Source organism: Bombina bombina, chromosome 1 (assembly GCF_027579735.1).
Source record: "Bombina bombina isolate aBomBom1 chromosome 1, aBomBom1.pri, whole genome shotgun sequence".
NCBI classification, from domain to species: Eukaryota; Metazoa; Chordata; class Amphibia; order Anura; family Bombinatoridae; genus Bombina; species Bombina bombina.
The window spans coordinates 739,392,492-739,412,976 of record NC_069499.1 but is presented as its reverse complement, the minus strand read 5'-3'; the positions used below and the strand labels follow the sequence as shown (position 1 = coordinate 739,412,976).

Here is a 20,485-nt window from a genome sequence, read left to right as displayed (position 1 = left end):
GGCAAATAAATGTTTGAATACATATATTTAGAACTTTATAAATAAAGTGCCCAACCATAGCTTGGAGTGTCACAGAAAATAAGATTTACTTACCCCAGGACACTCATCTACATGTTTGTAGAAAGCCAAACCAGTACTGAAACGAGAATCAGCAGAGGTAATGGTATATATAAGGAGTATATCGTCGATCTGAAAAGGGAGGTAAGAGATGAATCTCTACGACCGATAACAGAGAACCTATGAAATAGACCCCGTAGAAGGAGATCACTGCATTCAAATAGGCAATACTCTCCTCACATCCCTCTGACATTCACTGCACGCTGAGAGGAAAACCGGGCTCCAACTTGCTGCGGAGCGCATATCAACGTAGAATCTAGCACAAACTTACTTCACCACCTCCATCGGAGGCAAAGTTTGTAAAACTGAATTGTGGGTGTGGTGAGGGGTGTATTTATAGGCATTTTGAGGTTTGGGAAACTTTGCCCCTCCTGGTAGGAATGTATATCCCATACGTCACTAGCTCATGGACTCTTGCTAATTACATGAAAGAAAAGTAAATTGGAAAGTGGTTTAAAATGACATGCCCTATTTAAATCATGAAAGATTTTTTGTGACTTTACTGTCCTTTTAAGTCATTGCATATATAGGTTTTGTATTGCTGCTCAACTATTTTTTTTTTTTATTTTTTTTATAAAGTTAAGGGGGCTAACTTTATATCATCACTAATTGTGGTATAAGCTAGTTATTTTCATATTTTATTTCTGGATGTGGAATTTTAATAATAATGAAATCCATTACCACTATGTATGAGTATCAAAAATAACATTTCCCCAGGGTTACATAGCATTACATATCACGTAGCTCAGTAAATAATAATAACTTGCAATAACAGACATTTTAAAATATGTTCCTGAAACAACTCACTTCCTGACTGAGATCTGCTATGTTCATGATACATAAAAATAAAACAAACTTTTAAACCCAAATAACTATACCACCAAGAAGGCACAGAAATAAAAACAAATTGTCAGTAATACAGATTTATTTTATAGAGATATATATATATAAAAAAAAATAAACTTTACAAACGAGTGAATTGTAGGGCTGTTTTACAAAATGCCAACAATGAACTCAGAATTTCCAACACAAAGCTTTGCAGAGGTTGTGTTTATCCCCAGTTCTGTTAATTTACTAGATCGGCAATTAATACATAGTTAAATGTCCAAGTTTAACACCGTCAGTTTGTAGAGCAACTTGCTAGCCCGATGCCATAAAAATACATTTGTTGTATTAATAAATATCAGCCTCAAACAGCAATCCCACATGCACATTCATCCAGAGGCTCTGATATCTTTTGGTCCATTTCTTCCATTTACTGTGCTGAAGAAACCATGTACTAAAAAGTTAAATCTCAGCTTACGTATCCAATGTATTATAGGCAAGGCCAGCAAAATTCAGACCCTTCCCTTAAACCAGCAAATGTTAATGAACATAGGTAAAACATTTCTGGAAATCTTCTGCTGGAATGTAACTAGGAAGCAATGTTAAGAGGTATAAATGTCTCATGGGGAAAAAAAAATCCCTTAAAAAAAGGAACATGACAAGAGTACTGTAAGAAAATACATTAGTAGAAAAATGTAATAGCTAAATTAGGGGTAAAAACAAAGAACAACAAAAACATCACCTTGTAAAGAGACGGTGAGGAAAAGAAGCCTGAATGTGTCATTAAATATATTAACACCTTATTAACAAAATACATCATCATCTTAGGGCAGCACAAGCAAAAGGACTGCACACATCCATCTTATAATAGGATACCCAGAAAAATCTCATCTGGAGCTAAATCAACATATTCTTGATTTTGTGCTTTATCAGAGATTAATTTTTCCTACAAAAGTAAGAACCTGTACATAAATGATTACTAAATTTTATGTTTGGCTTAATCTCTGAAGCTGTGATTTCTTGTGATGCATATGGACTTGTGTTAGAGAGCTTTTAAGTTCCACTAAGACTAGATGGTATATACCAACATCATATCTGCAGGGACATATTTACGCTCACAAATGCCAGTTTCCTAGCAATGCAGGAAATGGAGTGCTGCAAATCAATGCTTCGGACTTCAGCTGATGTATGAGGTACGAGTATGAGTATGTCAAATATCATAATTCAGAAGTGGGGAACCTTGCCATGTTTTTCTTGGCACACAGTATACCGTGGCCATGGGCTACCACAATACTGCCTGTGAAAATATATATTTTTTAGTAGATTAATAATTTAAACATGCTCTCATAAAAAAGGTTCACCATCTATGACTTGGTAAATTATAAAGAACACAATCATTTAAAAAAAAAAAAAAGAAATGGTTTACAAATATTGCTTACATGTGTGTGTCTTTTTAAGAGTATTTTCCCATGTGCACTACAAACAGTTAATGCATTTTAACAGCTACCCATGATTTGGTTAAACTTGGTAGTAAAGTGCATTTTACATGAACATTTGCCTCTGGTTATACACAATTTTCTATGACTCAAAGGAAAGGAGGAGGAAACAAAGTTATTAAAAAACTTACCATAAAAAAAACAAACATGAAACAAGAGTTTCATATCAAAGAAAAATTCCAAAATCCTAACAAATCCAAAATACTACTCCACTCAAAAATATACAAGAAGTCCAGATTCACTTTGGATATTTGTCAATTATGAATCAGCAGTTTTCTAAATATTTTGCAAGTCAGTTTAGAGCAAGTTCAATTTGCATCAGTATTGAGTTAAACAGAAAATACATTGTGAGTTTTACAGCAAAGTTATTTTATTGCTTTTTGTAAGAGCTTGTTTCCTTTACAGTATCCCTAGTGGTCACTACAGTGGCCTACTTTATGATTGGATTTAATGATTTGATTTTGCAAACTTATGTAGTACATGATAGGGTAATAACATTATTATTAATCAACGTTGTCAATTAATAATATGGTCTATGAAAAGAAACACACCATTTGAGATACTCGAGAAGAACAGTATCTCAGGAATTTGCTAGACTAACAATTCTCTTATAAACCCATTACACAGTCAAATATACCTTCTAGAGAATATCAAGTTCAATAATGGTGTAATTGAGTCAAACACTGGCTGCTGCAGGTGTTATGCAGACTCTCAATTTAAATTGCTGCCAAGAGGATAAATTGGGCTTTTTGAGCCTTTGGTAAATACCTTTTCAGTGATTAAATATTGTGCAGAAAAAAAAAGTGGGGTGTCCCCTTATTCTATATGCATCACAAAACATAAGAAAAATAAACACTCTATATTAATGTAACCTAATATTGAGTGTCAATTTAACCCCTAAGCTGCCAGAAAGGGCCAGTTTGAGAAAACTTTTGCTGTTGTTGGAATCTCACCTGATGCAGGCAACTATGAAAAGTAAAATTAGGGCCTCTTTGGATTTAAAGGCTTACTATCATGTTTAAGTATCCTGGTACTGACTGCTTAAAGCACATATGGTTTGTGTCACTGGCATTTCACATTGCAAAAACCAGGGACTAAATTCAGCTCATAATGAGGGACAGAAATCTGGGTAGAGTACACAGAATTGTGCAGGTGTTTTTTTAATTTTTTATTTGTAAACAAGCTGATTCAAAAACACAACTATTACGAACTAATAAAATAATTTTATTTGCAATAGACTTAAATGTGCACAGGTGGGAAGCAAATCAAAATGTCATTACTTTACAAAAAAAAAAAAAAGTTAACAATGCTCTCCTAAAGAATAATAAAGGCAGATGACCAATAAGCTTTGAAAAAAAAAAAAAAATCAATAAAAAAAATTGGAATCTAAAAGAAATTATATATATATATATATATTAGAACCACTGGTTTCCATAAAAGGGGCACACACAAGCCCATAAAAAAAAAAAAAAATCAGAGGCACAAGCATATTAGCAATCAGAAACATTTTAATTGTATGTCGTAGTAAACACCCAGAGTGATGAAATGTTATCCCTTAATAACTGTGAAGACATCTCCAAAATGTGGTTTACGTCCTTATAGTAGAGGGATTATCTCAAAATGTAAAGCCTGAGTGTGTGTTACGTTAAGTTATACTAATCATTATTTCAATGAGCACTCTTTCCTGTTCATCCACAGATGTGAATAAAACACTTTCCCACATGTGACTGTTTTGTGGCAGGAACTTTACAACTTGTATTTCCTTTTAATTGTCGCTTGGCCTTAGTCTTTAGACAGCAAGGTGACTCTGAAAACTGGGTGAATCATAAAACTTTTGTGCCATTGATTTAACAAGCCCCTAAACTCAACTGCACAGCCCAATACTGACCTGTTGTGAGCCAGTATATGCCTACAATTGGCGATGTGAAGCAAGCTTGGCTGAAATCAAGAACATAAGTTGCTTAAATACTTGCTAAAGTAAAAAAAACAAAAAAAAAAAAAAAAAACACAACAACCCCCACTGATGAAATTGACTGGCAAGAATTAACTCACTGAAAAATCTGATTAAAATAACATCATGAGACCAAAATCAACTCATTTAAATATTTAGTGGCCCATGATAAGTCCTAGTTCTGCCTCATCGATTGGCCTTCAAACACACCAGTGTGAATTACTCACTAGTACAGGTTTGCAAACATGGCCTTTCAAGCATATAGGTATCTCTTGCAGTAACATTACTTAATCAATGCAGGCCACAATATTTAAGAGCGCTACAAGCGGGGGCATTTTGAGCAGCTTCATTTGACACTTAAAACGTAAACATAGTCTCAAAGTATTCGCCAACCACTTTCAGAAGAGAACTAGCAAATTAAGGGCAGATGTGAGGTAATATACAGCAGTAACCATGTGATTAAGGCTAAAATTATCCTCGGTTAAAAAAATGTTTTAAAAAGGCGTTAAGAAGGTAATACTGAGTTAAGTATTTAATAAATACATGTTCACAAATCAATTAAAATAAAAAAAAAAATATATATAAAGAAGAATGAACTTGCATATTAACTGTTAATAAGAACAAAGAAAGCTTTAAAAACTGAAAGGAAAAAAAAAAAAAAAAGATGCTAACTCGTGGTTAATGTGCTAAACACAGCTGCTGAAGGTATGCAAGTGTAAAAGACACACCCTAAGCATTCGATGATATGTATGGCAATGTGCTGTTGTACAGACAGGTTTTATCAAGGCTCAGATCTGCAACCTGGGCGGTTATGTTCTCCAAAGCGGTAGCTGTGCAAATTTCCTCTGAGTTATCTGTGGGAAGAAAAAGAACATGCAGCGGTCAATCAAGCATTCAAGTTTTTAGTTTACATATAGACAGCATCACACTGAAGACAATTACTTGCAGAAGGATACAGACATTTTCTGTCATCTGCTTTCCTAAGCATCTTTGTTGGCCACTTCTAAACTCCAGGAATGTTTCTGGATCTGTAAACAGGACCAAGTCTCTATAGCTACTAGACGGTGAAGATTCTTGGTACAATGAAGAAGCGGGGTGACCTGCACTCACACATTGCAGAATGCAGGCCTAGTAATAATGCAGAAAACGTATTAATAAGAGTGTGTGCCCAAATTGGCTATAATCTAATCACATTTTCTTAAATGCATCAAGTAAAAAAATTTTATTTAAAAATTGTGCAATGTTGTGGCATTAGACATGTAAATAATATTGTTGCACAATTTTTTTTATTTTTTATGAGCCTATAAAATGATAGATTGAAAATGTAAATGCCACTCTCTTAGATTAAACTATGCTAAATTTACCAAATGCTGGGTGACCAGTAAAATCAGCGGGCTGGTAAGCTGGGTACAGCTGTCAGTTGATTTACCCATTGGAGGACCATGCTGCCTTTAGTTCAACAACACAACTGGGTGCACTATTATTAAACAGCGAGCCCGTGATATGGGAAGGAAAGGAAAAAAAGGAAAAGGGACAGTGATGAAAGTAAGGTAATTAAACTTTTGGGTGGGTTAAATCTATAATTTTTTTTTTTTTTTTTTTTTTTTTTACAGGTACCAATAGATTAAAGGGACATTCCAGCCAAAATTGGAATCCACATGGATACATTTCAGTTTTGAATAGAAGCATTTTTGCAATATACGTGTATTATCAAAAACGCTTCTAATAAAATCTAAAGCAGTTCAAAAGGTATATTTAAAGGGACAGTCAAGTATAAATTAAACTTTCATTATTCAGATAGGACTTTTAATTTTAATTGACTTTCCAATTTACTTTTATCATCAAATTTGCTTTTTTCTCTTGGTATTCTTAGTTTAAACTAAACATAGGTAGGCTCATATGCTAATTTCTAAGCCTTTGAGGGCTGCCTCTTATCACATGCTTTTTAAATCTCTTTTCAACACAAAGAGACAGAAAGTACACGTGGGCCATATAGATAACACTGTGTTCAGGCACAGAAAGTTATTTAAGATCTAGCACAATACAAAGCTAAATTTAAGACAATAGATAATAAACAGTGACAGTCATGTGATCAGGGGGCTGGAAGAAGGTTCCTAGATACAAGGTAATCACAGAGGTAAAAAGTACATTAATATAACTGTGTTGGTTATGCAAAACTGGGGAATGGGTAATAAAGGGATTATCTATCTTTTAAAACAATAACAATTCTATGGTTGACTGTCCCTTTAAGTATGTAACGTGCACCAGCATTTTAAGCACAACACTTGTTTAGAGAGCCTAAGGTGCTTGTATCTTCTGGTAATGACTCAATGTGTTAATTGCTGACATAATCCAAGCCTCACTGACACTCTGAGCAGCTGCAGTATTTAAAATGCTGGTGCACTGAGAATATTTATCTATGCTTCACATGCACAGAACAATGTTAACACTAAAAGAGATAATTTTTACTAGAAGCATTTTTGCCAATAAATGTATATTGCAAATATGTTTCTATTTAAATATATAATTCATCTATGTGCATTTAAATTTTGAACGGAATGTCCCTTTAAGGTTACATAATTCTCCAAATAATGCAGAATTATGTAACATTAATAACTATGTTTTACTGATCATTAAAGGATACACATTTTATAGATTAAAGGATTTTCTATATTGATATATTAAGAGTAATTTAAAAAGTTGGGATCTCAAATAAAAAATGTCAGGGGCTTTGGCTCTTTAGATTTCATCCCAGCAAGTCATATGGTCAAGTGCATACACTGAATCCTGTAGCAAAGAGTTGCTCAAAAATGTATAAAGTTTTATAGGTGCTTTTCCGATTCAAGATGGAAGAACTTTGTTAAGTTCTTCTTTTGATATGTATTTGAAACACAAGAAATAATATATTCTTATATACAGTGTACAGTAGAAAAACTACAAATTTCTATTGGTTTCCTTTACCGAAATTAAACCAGCCGAGCACAAAAAGTATAAAGTAATTCTGCTGCAAAACTTCTAGGATACTGCAACTACTCAATCCACACTATTTACTTTAAATCACAAGTGCTGAGTTGGTCAACACAGTTTTAAAAGATTATGGGAAATTTGCAGAAGCTATAGGAGATGACAGACCAGTGTTGTACCTCACAATTAAATACATTCTAGCAGATAAAATAGATCATTGGGAACACATTATTAAAGGAGAGAAAATTAAAAAAAAAAAGTCTGTAAAATGTCCCTTTAAGTTGTGTGGAGGATAGGTTTTATGCTATCATATAAAAAAAGTACACAAAATAATTAGTTCCTTTCCATGAAAGTATGTCAAGGAAACGGCAGTTTGTCACAAATTGTGGTCACTACTAAAAAACCTGGCACATCTATTAATCAAAATGTTTTCAAATTTGATTCCAGGACTTTTGTAGTTTCTGATTTTTAAATTCTACATTTGCCATACAACTATATCCCAAGTAAAATCCCATTGTAAGCCCCCTGACATTGTTTTGATAAAGAGTAGCAATAATGCCAACAAACCATCTCCTGTACACCAGGATAATGCATTTAACTATGACTTTTGCACGACTTCTACATATTCACTTGGCACTGAGGTTCAGTGCTCGCCTCAGTTTTCTAAATAGAAGTAAATGCGACTAAGGTGTGGAAAGAGGGTACAATCACTGGTAGATGTTTTAAGTCTGAGCCATGGATGTAACAGAAAATCAAAGGTTTCATTTGTTGCCTGTATCTGTGATAATGGATATAAAGAGAGAGTACTGTAAAATTGGTTCTCTCAATGTGTTTCCAATTACTTCTTATACCAGCTGTACTTTTTAAAATGTATAGAAAATGGTTTCTTTAGGTATATTTTGGTGTATGAAACTCCAAGCCAACAAAATAGGTTGAGCAAGTAGAGAAAACAGAAATTATGCTTACCTGATAAATTACTCTCTCTTGTGGTGTATCCAGTCCACGGATTCATCCTTTACTTGTGGGATATTCTCCTTCCCAACAGGAAGTGGCAAAGAGAGCACACAGCAGAGCTGTCCATATAGCTCCCCCTCTAGCTCCACCCCCCAGTCATTCGACCGAAGGTTAGGAAGAAAAAGGAGAAACCATAGGGTGCAGTGGTGACTGTAGTTTAAACAAAAAAATCTACCTGACTTAATAGCCAGGGCGGGCCGTGGACTGGATACACCACAAGAGAAAGTAATTTATCAGGTAAGCATAAATTCTGTTTTCTCTTGTAAGGTGTATCCAGTCCACGGATTCATTCTTTACTTGTGGGATACCAATACCAAAGCTTTAGGACACGGATGAAGGGAGGGAACAAGACAGGTACCTTAAATGGAAGGCACCACTGCTTGTAAAACCTTTCTCCCAAAAATAGCCTCCGAAGAAGCAAAACTATCGAATTTGTTAAATTTGGAAAAGGTATGCACCGAAGACCAAGTCGCTGCCTTACAAATCTGTTCAACAGAAGCCTCATGTTTAAAAGCCCATGTGGAAGCCACTGCTCTGGTAGAATGAGCAGTAATTGTTTTAGGAGGCTGCTGGCCAGCAGTCTCATAGGCCAAACGGATGATGCTTTTCAGCCAAAAGGAAAGAGAGGTAGCAGTCGCCTTCTGACCTCTCCTCTTACCAGAATAGATAACAAACAATGAAGATGTTTGTCTGAAATCCTTAGTTGCTTGTAAATAGAACTTTAAAGCACGAACCACATCAAGATTGTGTAACAGACGTTCCTTCTTCGAAGAAGGGTTAGGACACAGAGAAGGAACAACAATTTCCTGGTTAATATTCCTATTAGACACAACCTTAGGAAGAAAACCGGGTTTGGTACGCAAAACTACCTTACCTGCATGGAAAATCAGGTAAGGTGAATCACACTGTAAGGCAGATAACTCAAACTCTTCGAGCAGAAGAGATAGCTACCAAAAACAAAACTTTCCAAGATAAAAGCTTAATATCTATGGAATGTAAAGGTTCAAACGGAACCCCCTGAAGAACTGAAAGAAATAAGTTTAGACTCCAAGGCGGAGCCACAGGTCTATAGACAGGCTTGATTCTGACTAAAGCCTGAGTAAACGCTTGAACGTCTGGTACTTCTGCCAGACGCTTGTGTAAAAGGATAGACAAAGCAGATATCTGTCCCTTTAAGGAACTAGCTGACAATCCTTTCTCTAATCCTTCTTGGAGAAAGGACAATATTCGAGGAATCCTAATCTTACTCCATGAGCAACCCTTGGATTCACACCAACAAAGATATTTTCTCCATATCTTATGGTAGATTTTCCTGGTGACAGGCTTTCTAGCCTGAATCAGAGAATCTATAACCGACTCAGAGAAACCACGCGTTGATAGAATTAAGCGTTCAATCTCCAAGCAGTCAGACGCAGAGAAATTAGATTTGGATGCTTGAAATTACCTTGTATTAGAAGGTCCTGCCTCATTGGCAAAGTCCATGGTGGGACAGATGACATGTCCACTAGGTCTGCATACCAAGTCCTGCGTGGACACGCAGGAGCTATCAGAATCACCGAAGCCTTCTCCTGCTTGATTCTGGCGACCAGACGAGGGAGGAGAGGAAACGGTGGAAAAACATAAGCCAGATTGAAGGACCAAGGCGCTGCTAGAGCATCTATTAGCACCGCTTGGGGATCCCGGGACCTGGACCCGTAGAGAGGAAGTTTGGTGTTCTGACGGGACGCCATCAGATCCAACTCCGGAGTGTCCCATAGCTGGGTCAGTTGGGCAAACACCTCCGGGTGGAGTTCCCACTCCCCCGGATGAAAAGTCTGACGACTTAGAAAATCCGCCTCCCAGTTCTCTACTCCCGGGATGTGAATTGCTGAGAGATGGCAGAAATATTTTCATTTCTACCGAGTCTATCAGAGTTCCTAGAAAGGGAACTCTTGTGAAGGGGGAGAGAGAGCTCTTTTGATGTTCACCTTCCACCAGTGAGATCTCAGAAAAGCCAACACGATTTCCGTGTGAGACTTGGTTCTTTGGAAAGTCGGCGCCTGAATTAAGATGTCGCCTAAATAAGGCGCCACTGCTATGCCCCGCGGTCTTAGAACCGCCAGGAGGGACCCTAGCACCTTTGTAAAAATTCTGGGAGCAGTGGCCAACCCGAAGGGAAGAGACACAAACTGATAATGCTTGTCCAGAAAGGCGAACCTGAGAAACTGGTGATCTTTGTGGATAGGAATGTGCAGGTACGCATCCTTTAGATCCACGGTAGTCATATATTGACCTTCTTGGATCATTGGTAAGATTGTCCGAATGGTCTCCATCTTGAATGATGGGACTCTGAGGAATCTGTTTAGAATTTTGAGATGCAGGATTGGTCTGAAAGTTCCTTCTTTTTTGGGAACCACAAACGGATTTGAGTAAAAACCCAGCCCTTGTTCCGCAATTGGAACTGGGTGGATCACTCCCATTGTATGTAGATCTTCAACACAGCGTAAAAACGCCTCTTTCTTTGTCTGATCTGTAGACAGACAAGAAATGTGGAACCTTCCCCTTGGAGGAGAGTCCTTGAATTCTAGAAGATATCCCTGGGATACAATCTCTAATGCACAGGAATCGTGTACATCTCTTGCCCAGGCCTGAGCGAAGAGATAGAGTCTGCCCCCCACTAGATCCGGTCCCGGATCGGGGGCTACCCCTTCATGCTGTCTTGGTGGCAGCTGCAGGCTTTTTGGCCTGTTTACCCTTGTTCCAGCCCTGGTAAGGTTTCCAGGCTGCCCTGGGTTGTGAAGCGTTACCCTCTTGCTTTGCAGCAGGGGAGGATGAAGCAAGACCGCTCCTGAAATTCCAAAAGGAACGAAAATTATTTTGTTTATTCTTTGTCTTAAAGGACTTGTCCTGAGGGAGAGCATGGCCTTTACCCCCAGTGATTTCTGAAATAATCTCTTTCAATTCAGGCCCGAAGAGGGTCTTTCCTTTGAAAGGGATGATCAAGAGCTTGGATTTTGATGACACATCGGCCGACCAGGACTTTAGCCATAGCGCCCTGCGCAATATGCGGAGGTGTTCTAGTTTAAATGTAAAAGCCAATGTATCTGAATCTGTCTGAGGAGAAACCTTTCCTGAATCGGAAATTTCTCCCTCAGACATCAAATCCCTCGCCCCCACTTCAGAGCGTTGTGAGGGTATATCGGATACGGCTACTAAAGCGTCAGGATGTTCATAATCTGTTCTTAAAACAGAGATATCGCGCTTTGCAGGTAATACGGACAGTCTAGATAAGAATACTGAGAGGGAATTATCCATGACTGCTGCTAATTCTTGTAAGGTAAAAGAGTTAGACGCACTAGTTAGAGGTGCTAGGCGTCGCTTGAGCGGGCATAACTGGTTGTGACACTTGGGGAGAGGTTGACGGACTACCCTTGTTACCTTGAGTCTGAGAATCATCTTGGGCCACATTTTTAAGTGCAACAATATGATCTTTAAAGTGTATAGACATATCAGTACAAGTGGGACACATTCTGAGAGGGGGTTCCACCATGGCTTCTAAACACATTGAACAGGACTTTCCTTGGTGTCAGACATGTTTAACAGACTAGTAGTATACACAAACAGGCTTGGAAATCACTTTAATCAAAGAAAAATATACTTTGAAAAAAAAGTTACTGTGCCTTTAAGAGATAAAAAAAAAAAGACACACAATTTTGCAAAACAGTGAAAAATGCAGTAAACTTTTCGAAATTTTTACATTATATGCCTAAAGCCTTAGTAAGATTGCACCACTAGTAATAAAAACGATTAAGCCCTTAATGCCCAAACCGGATCGACATTAAGCCAACAACCGGTTAAAAAAAACTCTACAGCACTTTGCCACAGCTCTGCTGTGGCCCTACCTGCCCTTAGGGACCAGATTTGGGGGAAAAAGCTTCTTATAGGCCCTCAAACTGCAGCAGGACCCTCCATGTGAAGCAGCATGAACTTCTATTTAATTTTAACTGCGCATCTGAGGCGCGAAATTAGGCCCCTCCCACTCTACTCCGGAGCTGTGAGGCCTAAAGAAACACTCCTGAGTGAATTAAATATAGCCATGTGGGTAACAACCCCTGAAAGAAACCCAAAGGGACCTTCAAAGTGTCTTACAAAACGATATTCTCAATAAAAAAATCGTTTGCCCTGAATTAGTGTCAACCAGCATAAACTAGCCCTGTTATGTAAGCTTGCAATTCCTTACTGAGTCTCTAAACACAGCTTACCCTCCCCTCATGGGGATATTGTCAGTCTCTTCTAGCATTATCACAGTCTTGTCTAGAAATAAATGACTGAACATACCTTATTGCAGCCTAACCTGCAAACCGTTCCCCCCCAACTGAAGTTTTCTGGTACTCCTCAGTCCTGTGTGGGAACAGCACTGGATTTTAGTTACAACATGCTAAAATCATCTTCCACTCTGCAGAAATCTTCATCTCTTTTCTGCTAGAGAGTAAATAGTACAAACCGGCACCATTTAAAATAAACTTTTGCTTGAAGAAAATAAAAACTACAATTCTAACACCACATTCACTTTACACTGCCGATTGCTTAGAGCCGGCAAAGAGAATGACTGGGGGGTGGAGCTAGAGGGGGAGCTATATGGACAGCTCTGCTGTGTGCTCTCTTTGCCACTTCCTGTTGGGAAGGAGAATATCCCACAAGTAAAGGATGAATCCGTGGACTGGATACACCTTACAAGAGAAAACAGACTTCTATCTTATCCAATTATTTACACAAATTTCATCCTTCCGAGGATGATAAAATGAGCAGCGCCTTGAGACCCTTACGGGTGATTAGCCACGCTTTACAAGTACCGAATACAATACAATTCCTTATCTAATTTATCACTGTTTACTCAACGGCAAAAGAACAATGGAAAATGAAAATTTTAGTACCTCTAAATGCTCACCAACTAGGAGCATTGTTGTATCTAAAGCTTCTTGTTTACATAGTAGATTTGTTCATTCGAAAATTATGTGCAATGCAAAATGCGGAAGTAGCCTGTCTTTAGTGATGTTCGGATCTTTTCACAGTCAAATTTTTTCTTGTGAAAGTGAAGCACATTAACATCTGTGTAAATCCAGATTTTGGAGTGTTTCAATTTCACAAGAGGAAATTCTGCTCCAAAATGATCTGATCATGAAAGTCCGCCTACTTCTGCATTCGGCACTGAATATAAATGCAGAATGCACAAGTCTATTACATAGTTTTTTGTAACCAGAACGGGACAGTGTACTGCAAAACAGATTTTCCCTTAATGGGTTTTCGATGGCTTGTTACACCAGCTGCAGAGTATAAATTATGCTTCTTAATTGTATTTTTGTAAATTAAATATCTGGTTTTTGTTCTTTGAAACCAAAACCCACTAAAAAAAGTTGAGCTTGCAGGAAAATCAGATTTCCTTATTTTAAAACTTTTGGTACACACACATGGTTATTTATATTATATCTGTCTGTACACCAAAGCCCAATACTTAGAAAGAACAAATATTAAACATTTTTGCTTATCTATCCAACCTCTCACTGGGAGAGTAATTTCTTCTGCTGGCTATTTTTAAACAGCTTTTCTAGAGAATTTCAGTATAGGCAGATATACCTCTGGCAAAATCAGCTATTTCAAATGCCAATATAAAAAGGTAAAGGAGCGATTAGTAAACTGTTTAATACACTTAATCATGTAAAAATGATCATTGGGTACAAATGAAAAGAGAAATAAAATAGGGTAAACTGTTCCTTAAATTCAGAAGTTTTCAGTATTAGGTGGAGATACAACATAAAAAATTTACTACACTCCTGTAGGTAAAATAGATAATTGAAAAACACAACAAAAAGGGGGAAAGCAGTTGAGTACACTATCCCTTTAATGTTTCATGCATTGTTAAAAAGGGACCTAAAAGTCAAGATTACACTTTCACTATAAAGAGAAAGCAAGTAATTTTAAGATATTTGTACTTATGCTATCAAAATTACTTGCATAATTTGTTAAAAAGCATAGCTATGCCCAGGAGCTTCAATGCACTACTGGGAGCTAGCTGGTGATTGGTGACTACACACATACCTCTTGTTACTGGCTCACCAAAATGTGTTCAGCTAGGTCCCAGTTGTGAACATGCCCAGGAAATGCAGGCAAATAGCTGAAAAAAGTAAATCACAATATTTCCAAAAAATATTCAAGTTCATAAATGTATGGGTGAGCTGCTAGATTTTGGTCAGCTGGGCCCTAGCATAATCTTATATACTGCAATAAAAATATCCAGTGATTGAGTGTTCACTAGGCAGCTTTGTTCCTGCTCAAGACGTTCTACTTAAATATAGTGCTCTCAAAAACCTCTTAACTGGGAGTTACTAACTGCAGGCAACAACATTTCTGCTTAACCCAAGAAAATCACAGGAAATGTCGCCTGAACACAGGATAAGGTGCATTAAGCAAAATCTCCATGAAAATTGGCTCCAGAACCGACCTGCTCTTTATGGCCATGTTTGAGGTCCTTCTTTGAGTTTCTCATTGAACAGTGCAAGTGGTACAACACTGATCCTGTTTTTCAGGCAGAGAAGCATAGTTCATTTGCCGTACAATTTCAGCAAACAGTTCATCCACCATTGTCTTGCTCTTGGCCGAAGTCTCCATGAAAGGGCAGCCCCATTCCTGAGCCAGTGAGCGACCCTCAGCTGCCATAACTTCTCGCTCTGACTCCAGGTCCACTTTGTTCCCGACGAGGATGAGAGGAACCTTTTCATATCTCTTGACTCGCACGATTTGATCCCGCATGGGTTTTATGTCCTGGTTACAAACAAATGCAAAATGTTAATAAAACAAACATTGAAGGCATAATGTAGGTGTGAGCATTATCTGCATTTCTTGTGTTCAAACTTTCATAAATCTTTCACATATCAAGGTAGATGGAAATCTAATGAAAATAATAAATACAATTACAGATACAAAGTCTGCTTGCAAACTATACGTGGAATTATTTCAACAAGATCAAATATATTATTGAAAAATGTTTCTAGTCAAAATTAACTTTCATAATTCAGAGAGAGCATGTAATTTGAAATTGTAGCATGTTTTAAATTTGATGCTAGTCTAGAGCTGCTGTTTAAGTTAATTACTTGATTTACTGTTCTGCATATAATGAGTTTTCTAGGACTATACTTTATTTGGATAATTGGTAAAAAAACAAAACCTGTTAACTAGGATTCTGTTACATAGAACTAAATGAAGAATAATACAGTATATTGATATTTATAATTGTTTTAAATAGGGATGCACCAAAATTTTGGTCACAGAAACATTTTGGCCGAAAATGCCATTATTTTTTGCCTGTTTTTTTTTTCTTGGTAAAATTGTGTAGCATATTATTGCTTTAAGATATTTTTGTCCAATTTTAGTGTGTTACTTTCAATAAAAGTGTGGGGTTTTTTATTGGCTCTAATTATGCAAAAAATAAAAATTTGAAAATAATTTGAAAAAATACATTTTCAGTTTTCAGCAAAGTGCATCCCGGATTTTCGTATTCGGTTTCGGGCCAGAATTTCCATTTCGGTGCATCACTAACACACACACACACATATATATATATATACATACATACGTACGTACATATACACACACACATACATATACATACATATACATACATACACACATATACATACACACACATGCAATGTGGTAACTCATTTGGTATAGCCTTGAAAAAAGCCAAACACGTTATTGAAACGTGTGTTAAATATTTTGATTGGACGTAACATCACAAGGAGGGTGTGACTTTCAACAGACTGCTCTTGCTGACCAGTAAGAAATTTCGGGTGCACAGCGTATATCTTGTTGTTATATGTGCAGCAGTTCTTATGTCCTTGTAACCCAAGTAATATGTTGTCCTTTTAACCACTAAATGTATATTTTAATCTGAACTCTGTTTGTGGAAGTCTGTCCCACCATGGAAGGGTCTCCCAGTGCAATTACAATTTGAGCTTAGTCTAAAGCTCATGAATATGGGAGTATACTTTCATAGTTCCTACCAAAACTTCAATCAATAACAGGATTTCATGATTGTACACCTTTTTTGGTTGAGTATTTCACATGAAACAAGTCTGAGGACTGTATTCACGCATATCCTTTGTGCATATATACACATTGTATCTTGTATCAAGTATAGTTTAACTGCCCAAATTATAAAAATTGACCATCAAAACTAATTATATATATAAAAATTTAGCCGAGGATAGAGATAGATTATATATAGCAAAAAAACTGAGAATTTGCATATCTTACCCACAATTCTCTTGTGCATTGGAAACATTGTATATTAAGAATTTCTGGGGAAAAGCAAGCGGGGATACTTGCCTAGATGCACTAAATTCCTATGCAAATATTTACATATACATATATATATATATATATATATATATATACATATATATATATATATATATATATATATATATATATATATATATATATATATATATATATATATATATATATATATATATATATATATATATATATATATATATATATATATATATATATATATATATTAAAATCTGAGTTTATCGTTCTAAATTATTTTCTCAGCCATATCTAATTTTCCTAGAAAAGTTAGCGTGGGGGTTGAGATGAGGGCTACCAACAATACTGACTTACTGTTTGTGTCTCCAGGAACAAAAAGGGGAGCCTTATTTTGGGGGTGTAAAGTCCCTGTTTTCCCCATAGACTTTCCACAGCCAGCCAGCTCTGCTCACCTACATGGATACATTGTATCAAACCCTCAGCCTACAGCTTTTTATACATTTGTAACTGTTTACTGTACACAGACACTTAAAGCAGCCCTCTCAGTAACAACTGTACAAACTGCTGAGGAAATAATGTTCACACAGCACAGCCTTAAAGGGACACTGAACCAAAAATGTTTCTTTTGTGATTCAGATAGAGCATGCAATTTTAAGCAACTTTCTAATTTACTCCTATTATCAATTTTTCTTCATTCTCTTGCTATCGTTATATAAAAAAGAAGGCATCTAAGCTTTTTTCTTGGTTTAGAACTCTGGACAGCAGTTTTTGATTGGTGGATGAATTTATCCACCAATCAGCAAGGACAACCTAGGTTGTTAACCAAAAATGGGACGGCATCTAAACTTACATTCTTGCATTTCAAATAAAGATTCCAAGAGAATGAAGAAAATTTGATAATAGGAGTAAATTAGAAAGTTGCTTAAAATGTCATGCTCTATCTGAATCACGAAAGAAAAATTTTGGGTACAGTGTCCCTTTAAAGGGCAGGATAGCACCTGGTCACACAGTCTTAAAGGGTCAGACAAACCCCCACACAGCCTTGAAAGGGTCAACTAGCACCACACGCACACAGTCTTAAAGAGACAGATCTGTAATGTTCATGCAGCGCAACTTTTAAAGGGCAGCTCAACATCTGCGCAGAGTCTTAAAGGGACAGATCACTAATGTGCATGCAGCGCAACCTTAATGGGCAGCTCGGCACCTGCGCACACAGTCTTTAAGTGACAGGCACACACAACCTTTAGTGGTTAAACACGCACAGTTTTAAAGGGAGCAATAGTATGCATCCACATGCAAAGCACACCACCTTAAAGGGACACTGTCTTAAGGGACAGGGGCATGTGCACACAAACCGCACTCACAGCCTTTAAAAGGACAACTTGCACCATAAGCACACAGCGTTAAAGGGACAGCTCACACCATGCACACCTATCGCAAACTTAAAGGGCAGCTTGGCACCTGCTCACAGTCTTAAAGGGGCAAACACACACTACCTTTTAGTGAGTTTACACGCACAGTTTTAAAGGGAGCGATAGTATGCATCCCCATGTGATGCACGCAGCCTTAAAGGGACGCTCTGTCTTAACGGGACAGTGGCAAGTGCACAAACCCACAGAGCACTCTCAGCCTTTAAAAGGACAACTTGCACCAGATGAATACAGGCTAAAAGGGACAGATCACCGTAATGTTCATGCAGCGCAACCTTAAAGGGCAGCTCCGCACCTGCACACACAGTCTTTAACCCTTTGAGTGATAAGCACTTTCCCACCTGGGTGCTAAGGTTTTTTTAAAGGGTTTGTTATTTTATATTTTAAAAAAAAAAAAATATATATATATATATATATATATATATATATATATATATATATATATATATTTTTTTTTTCACTTTTTTTATTTTTATTTTTTATTTCAGATCCCCAAGACTTACACTGTTGGAAAGGTTAGGCGATTAACTTTACAACGGTGGGTCTCGGGGGTCTGTAGCTGCTTAGATGCTTGAGATATAGGCTTCTAAGCAGCATGCCCCCTGCTCCTATATTTAACGTTATCGTTAATGTTAAATAAAGTTGCGTGGTGACGTCATAACGTTATTGCGCGTGACGTCACCGCGCATAACGTGAAGCCCCAGCGATGCCCGTCACTATGCAGGCCCGATCGCCGGGGTAGGAGCCCCCAGATCTCCCTCAAGTTGGGAAGAGTGCTAGTGACGTCTGAGCCGTCATTAGCACCAGAGTGGGAAACTGACGGCTCAGAGCCGTCATTAGCACTCAAGGGGTTAAGGTACAGGCACACACAACATTTAGTAGTTAAACGCACAGTTTTAAAGGGAGCGATAGTATGCATCCACACGCAAAGCACACCACCTTAAAGGGACGCTCTGTGTTAAAGGGACAGGGGCACATGCACAGCCTTTAAAAAGGACAACTTGCAACATAACCACACAGTATTAAAGGAACAGCTCACACCATGCACACATAGCGCAGCCTTAAAGGGCAGCTCACAGTCTTAAAAGGGCAGGCACACACAACCTTAAAGGGAGCGATAACTGTATACATCCGCACGCACCGCACGCAGCCTTAAAGGAACATCTCACACCATGCAGTGTTTTTAAGTGGCAGGCACACCTGCTTTTAAAGCACACCCAAATGCACACAGCCTTAAAGGGGCACCCAGTATTAAAGTGACAGACACAAACGCAGACTTTAAAGGGGGAGCTCACACCACACACACACAGTTTTAATGGTATAGGTGCACAAACGCAGCACACAGCCTTAAAAGCACAGATCACATTACGCTTGCACAGTCTTAAAGGCACGGACACCCTCACATAATGCACACAGTCCTTAAAGTGATAGTAAACTTTTCCCTTTGTCTAAACAAATCTGGAATGTTACAGATATTTTAGAAGGTGTTTAACTCTTCAGTTGTTATGAAGAAGCGCTATAATATAAAAATATAATACCCTGCCCTCTGGCCGCCCACTTGAAAAGTAATATTTTTGTTGAACTAACAGTTTGAAATATTTTCCAATCATCTCTGTAAAACAAAGGTGCTGTATGATTAGAGGGCTGATTGGGGAACGTTAGCTCAACAACAACAAAAACACACACACACACACTCACAGGCTAAAAGCACAGCTCATCGCTTTGTGTGAATGCCATAAAATCTCTATAACTCTGTTTAGGATTGCCTTGAGCCATCTCTAAGGGGCCGATTTACTAAAGTAAAGTGCGGACGTATATGATACAATGTAGCGTATCATGTCCGCCGCACATTGATAAATGCCGACAGCATACGCTGTCGGCATTTATCATTGCACAAGCAGTTTTTGTTTACTGCTTGTGCAATGTCGCCCCCTGCAGATTCACGGCCAATCAACCCGATCGTATAGGATTGGGCGTATGAAAGACCGCAGCCTTTAAAGCGGTATGCTTTGCGTGTGGATGCATACTATCGCTCCCTTTAGTGTAAACTCACTAAAAGGTTGTGTGTGCCTGCCCCTTTAAGAATGTGAGCAGGAGCCGAGCTGCCCCTTAAGTTTGCGCTAGGTGTGCATGGTGTGAGCTGTGCATGTCCCTTAAAGACTGTGCATGGTGTGAGCTGTTCCTTTAATGCTGTGTGCTTATGGTGTAAGTTGTCCTTTTAAAGGCTGTGAGTGCGGTTTGTGTGCACGTGCCCCTGTCCCTTTAAGGCGGTTTGCTTTGTGTGTGGATGCATACTATCGCTCCCTTTAAAACTGTGTGTGTTTAACCACTAAAGGTTTTGTGTGGCTGTCCCTTAAAGACTGTGTGCAGGTGCC

At 37.8% G+C, this 20,485-nt stretch overlaps 1 protein-coding gene across 1 annotated transcript in view; it reads right to left on the bottom strand.

Annotated features, from left to right (window-relative positions):
* Window positions 1–1,024: 1,024 nt before the first annotated feature.
* The window catches only part of RAP2C (RAP2C, member of RAS oncogene family), a 33,162-nt gene continuing 13,701 nt past the window's right edge, over window positions 1,025–20,485 (bottom strand). The window contains exons 3-4 of the mRNA XM_053699262.1: window positions 14,846–15,165; window positions 1,025–5,243 (exon numbers count right to left, since the gene is read on the bottom strand). Coding sequence (XP_053555237.1) covers window positions 14,887–15,165 — 279 coding nt within the window. The 3' untranslated portion in view covers window positions 1,025–5,243; window positions 14,846–14,886. The remainder of the gene's footprint in view (window positions 5,244–14,845; window positions 15,166–20,485) is intronic.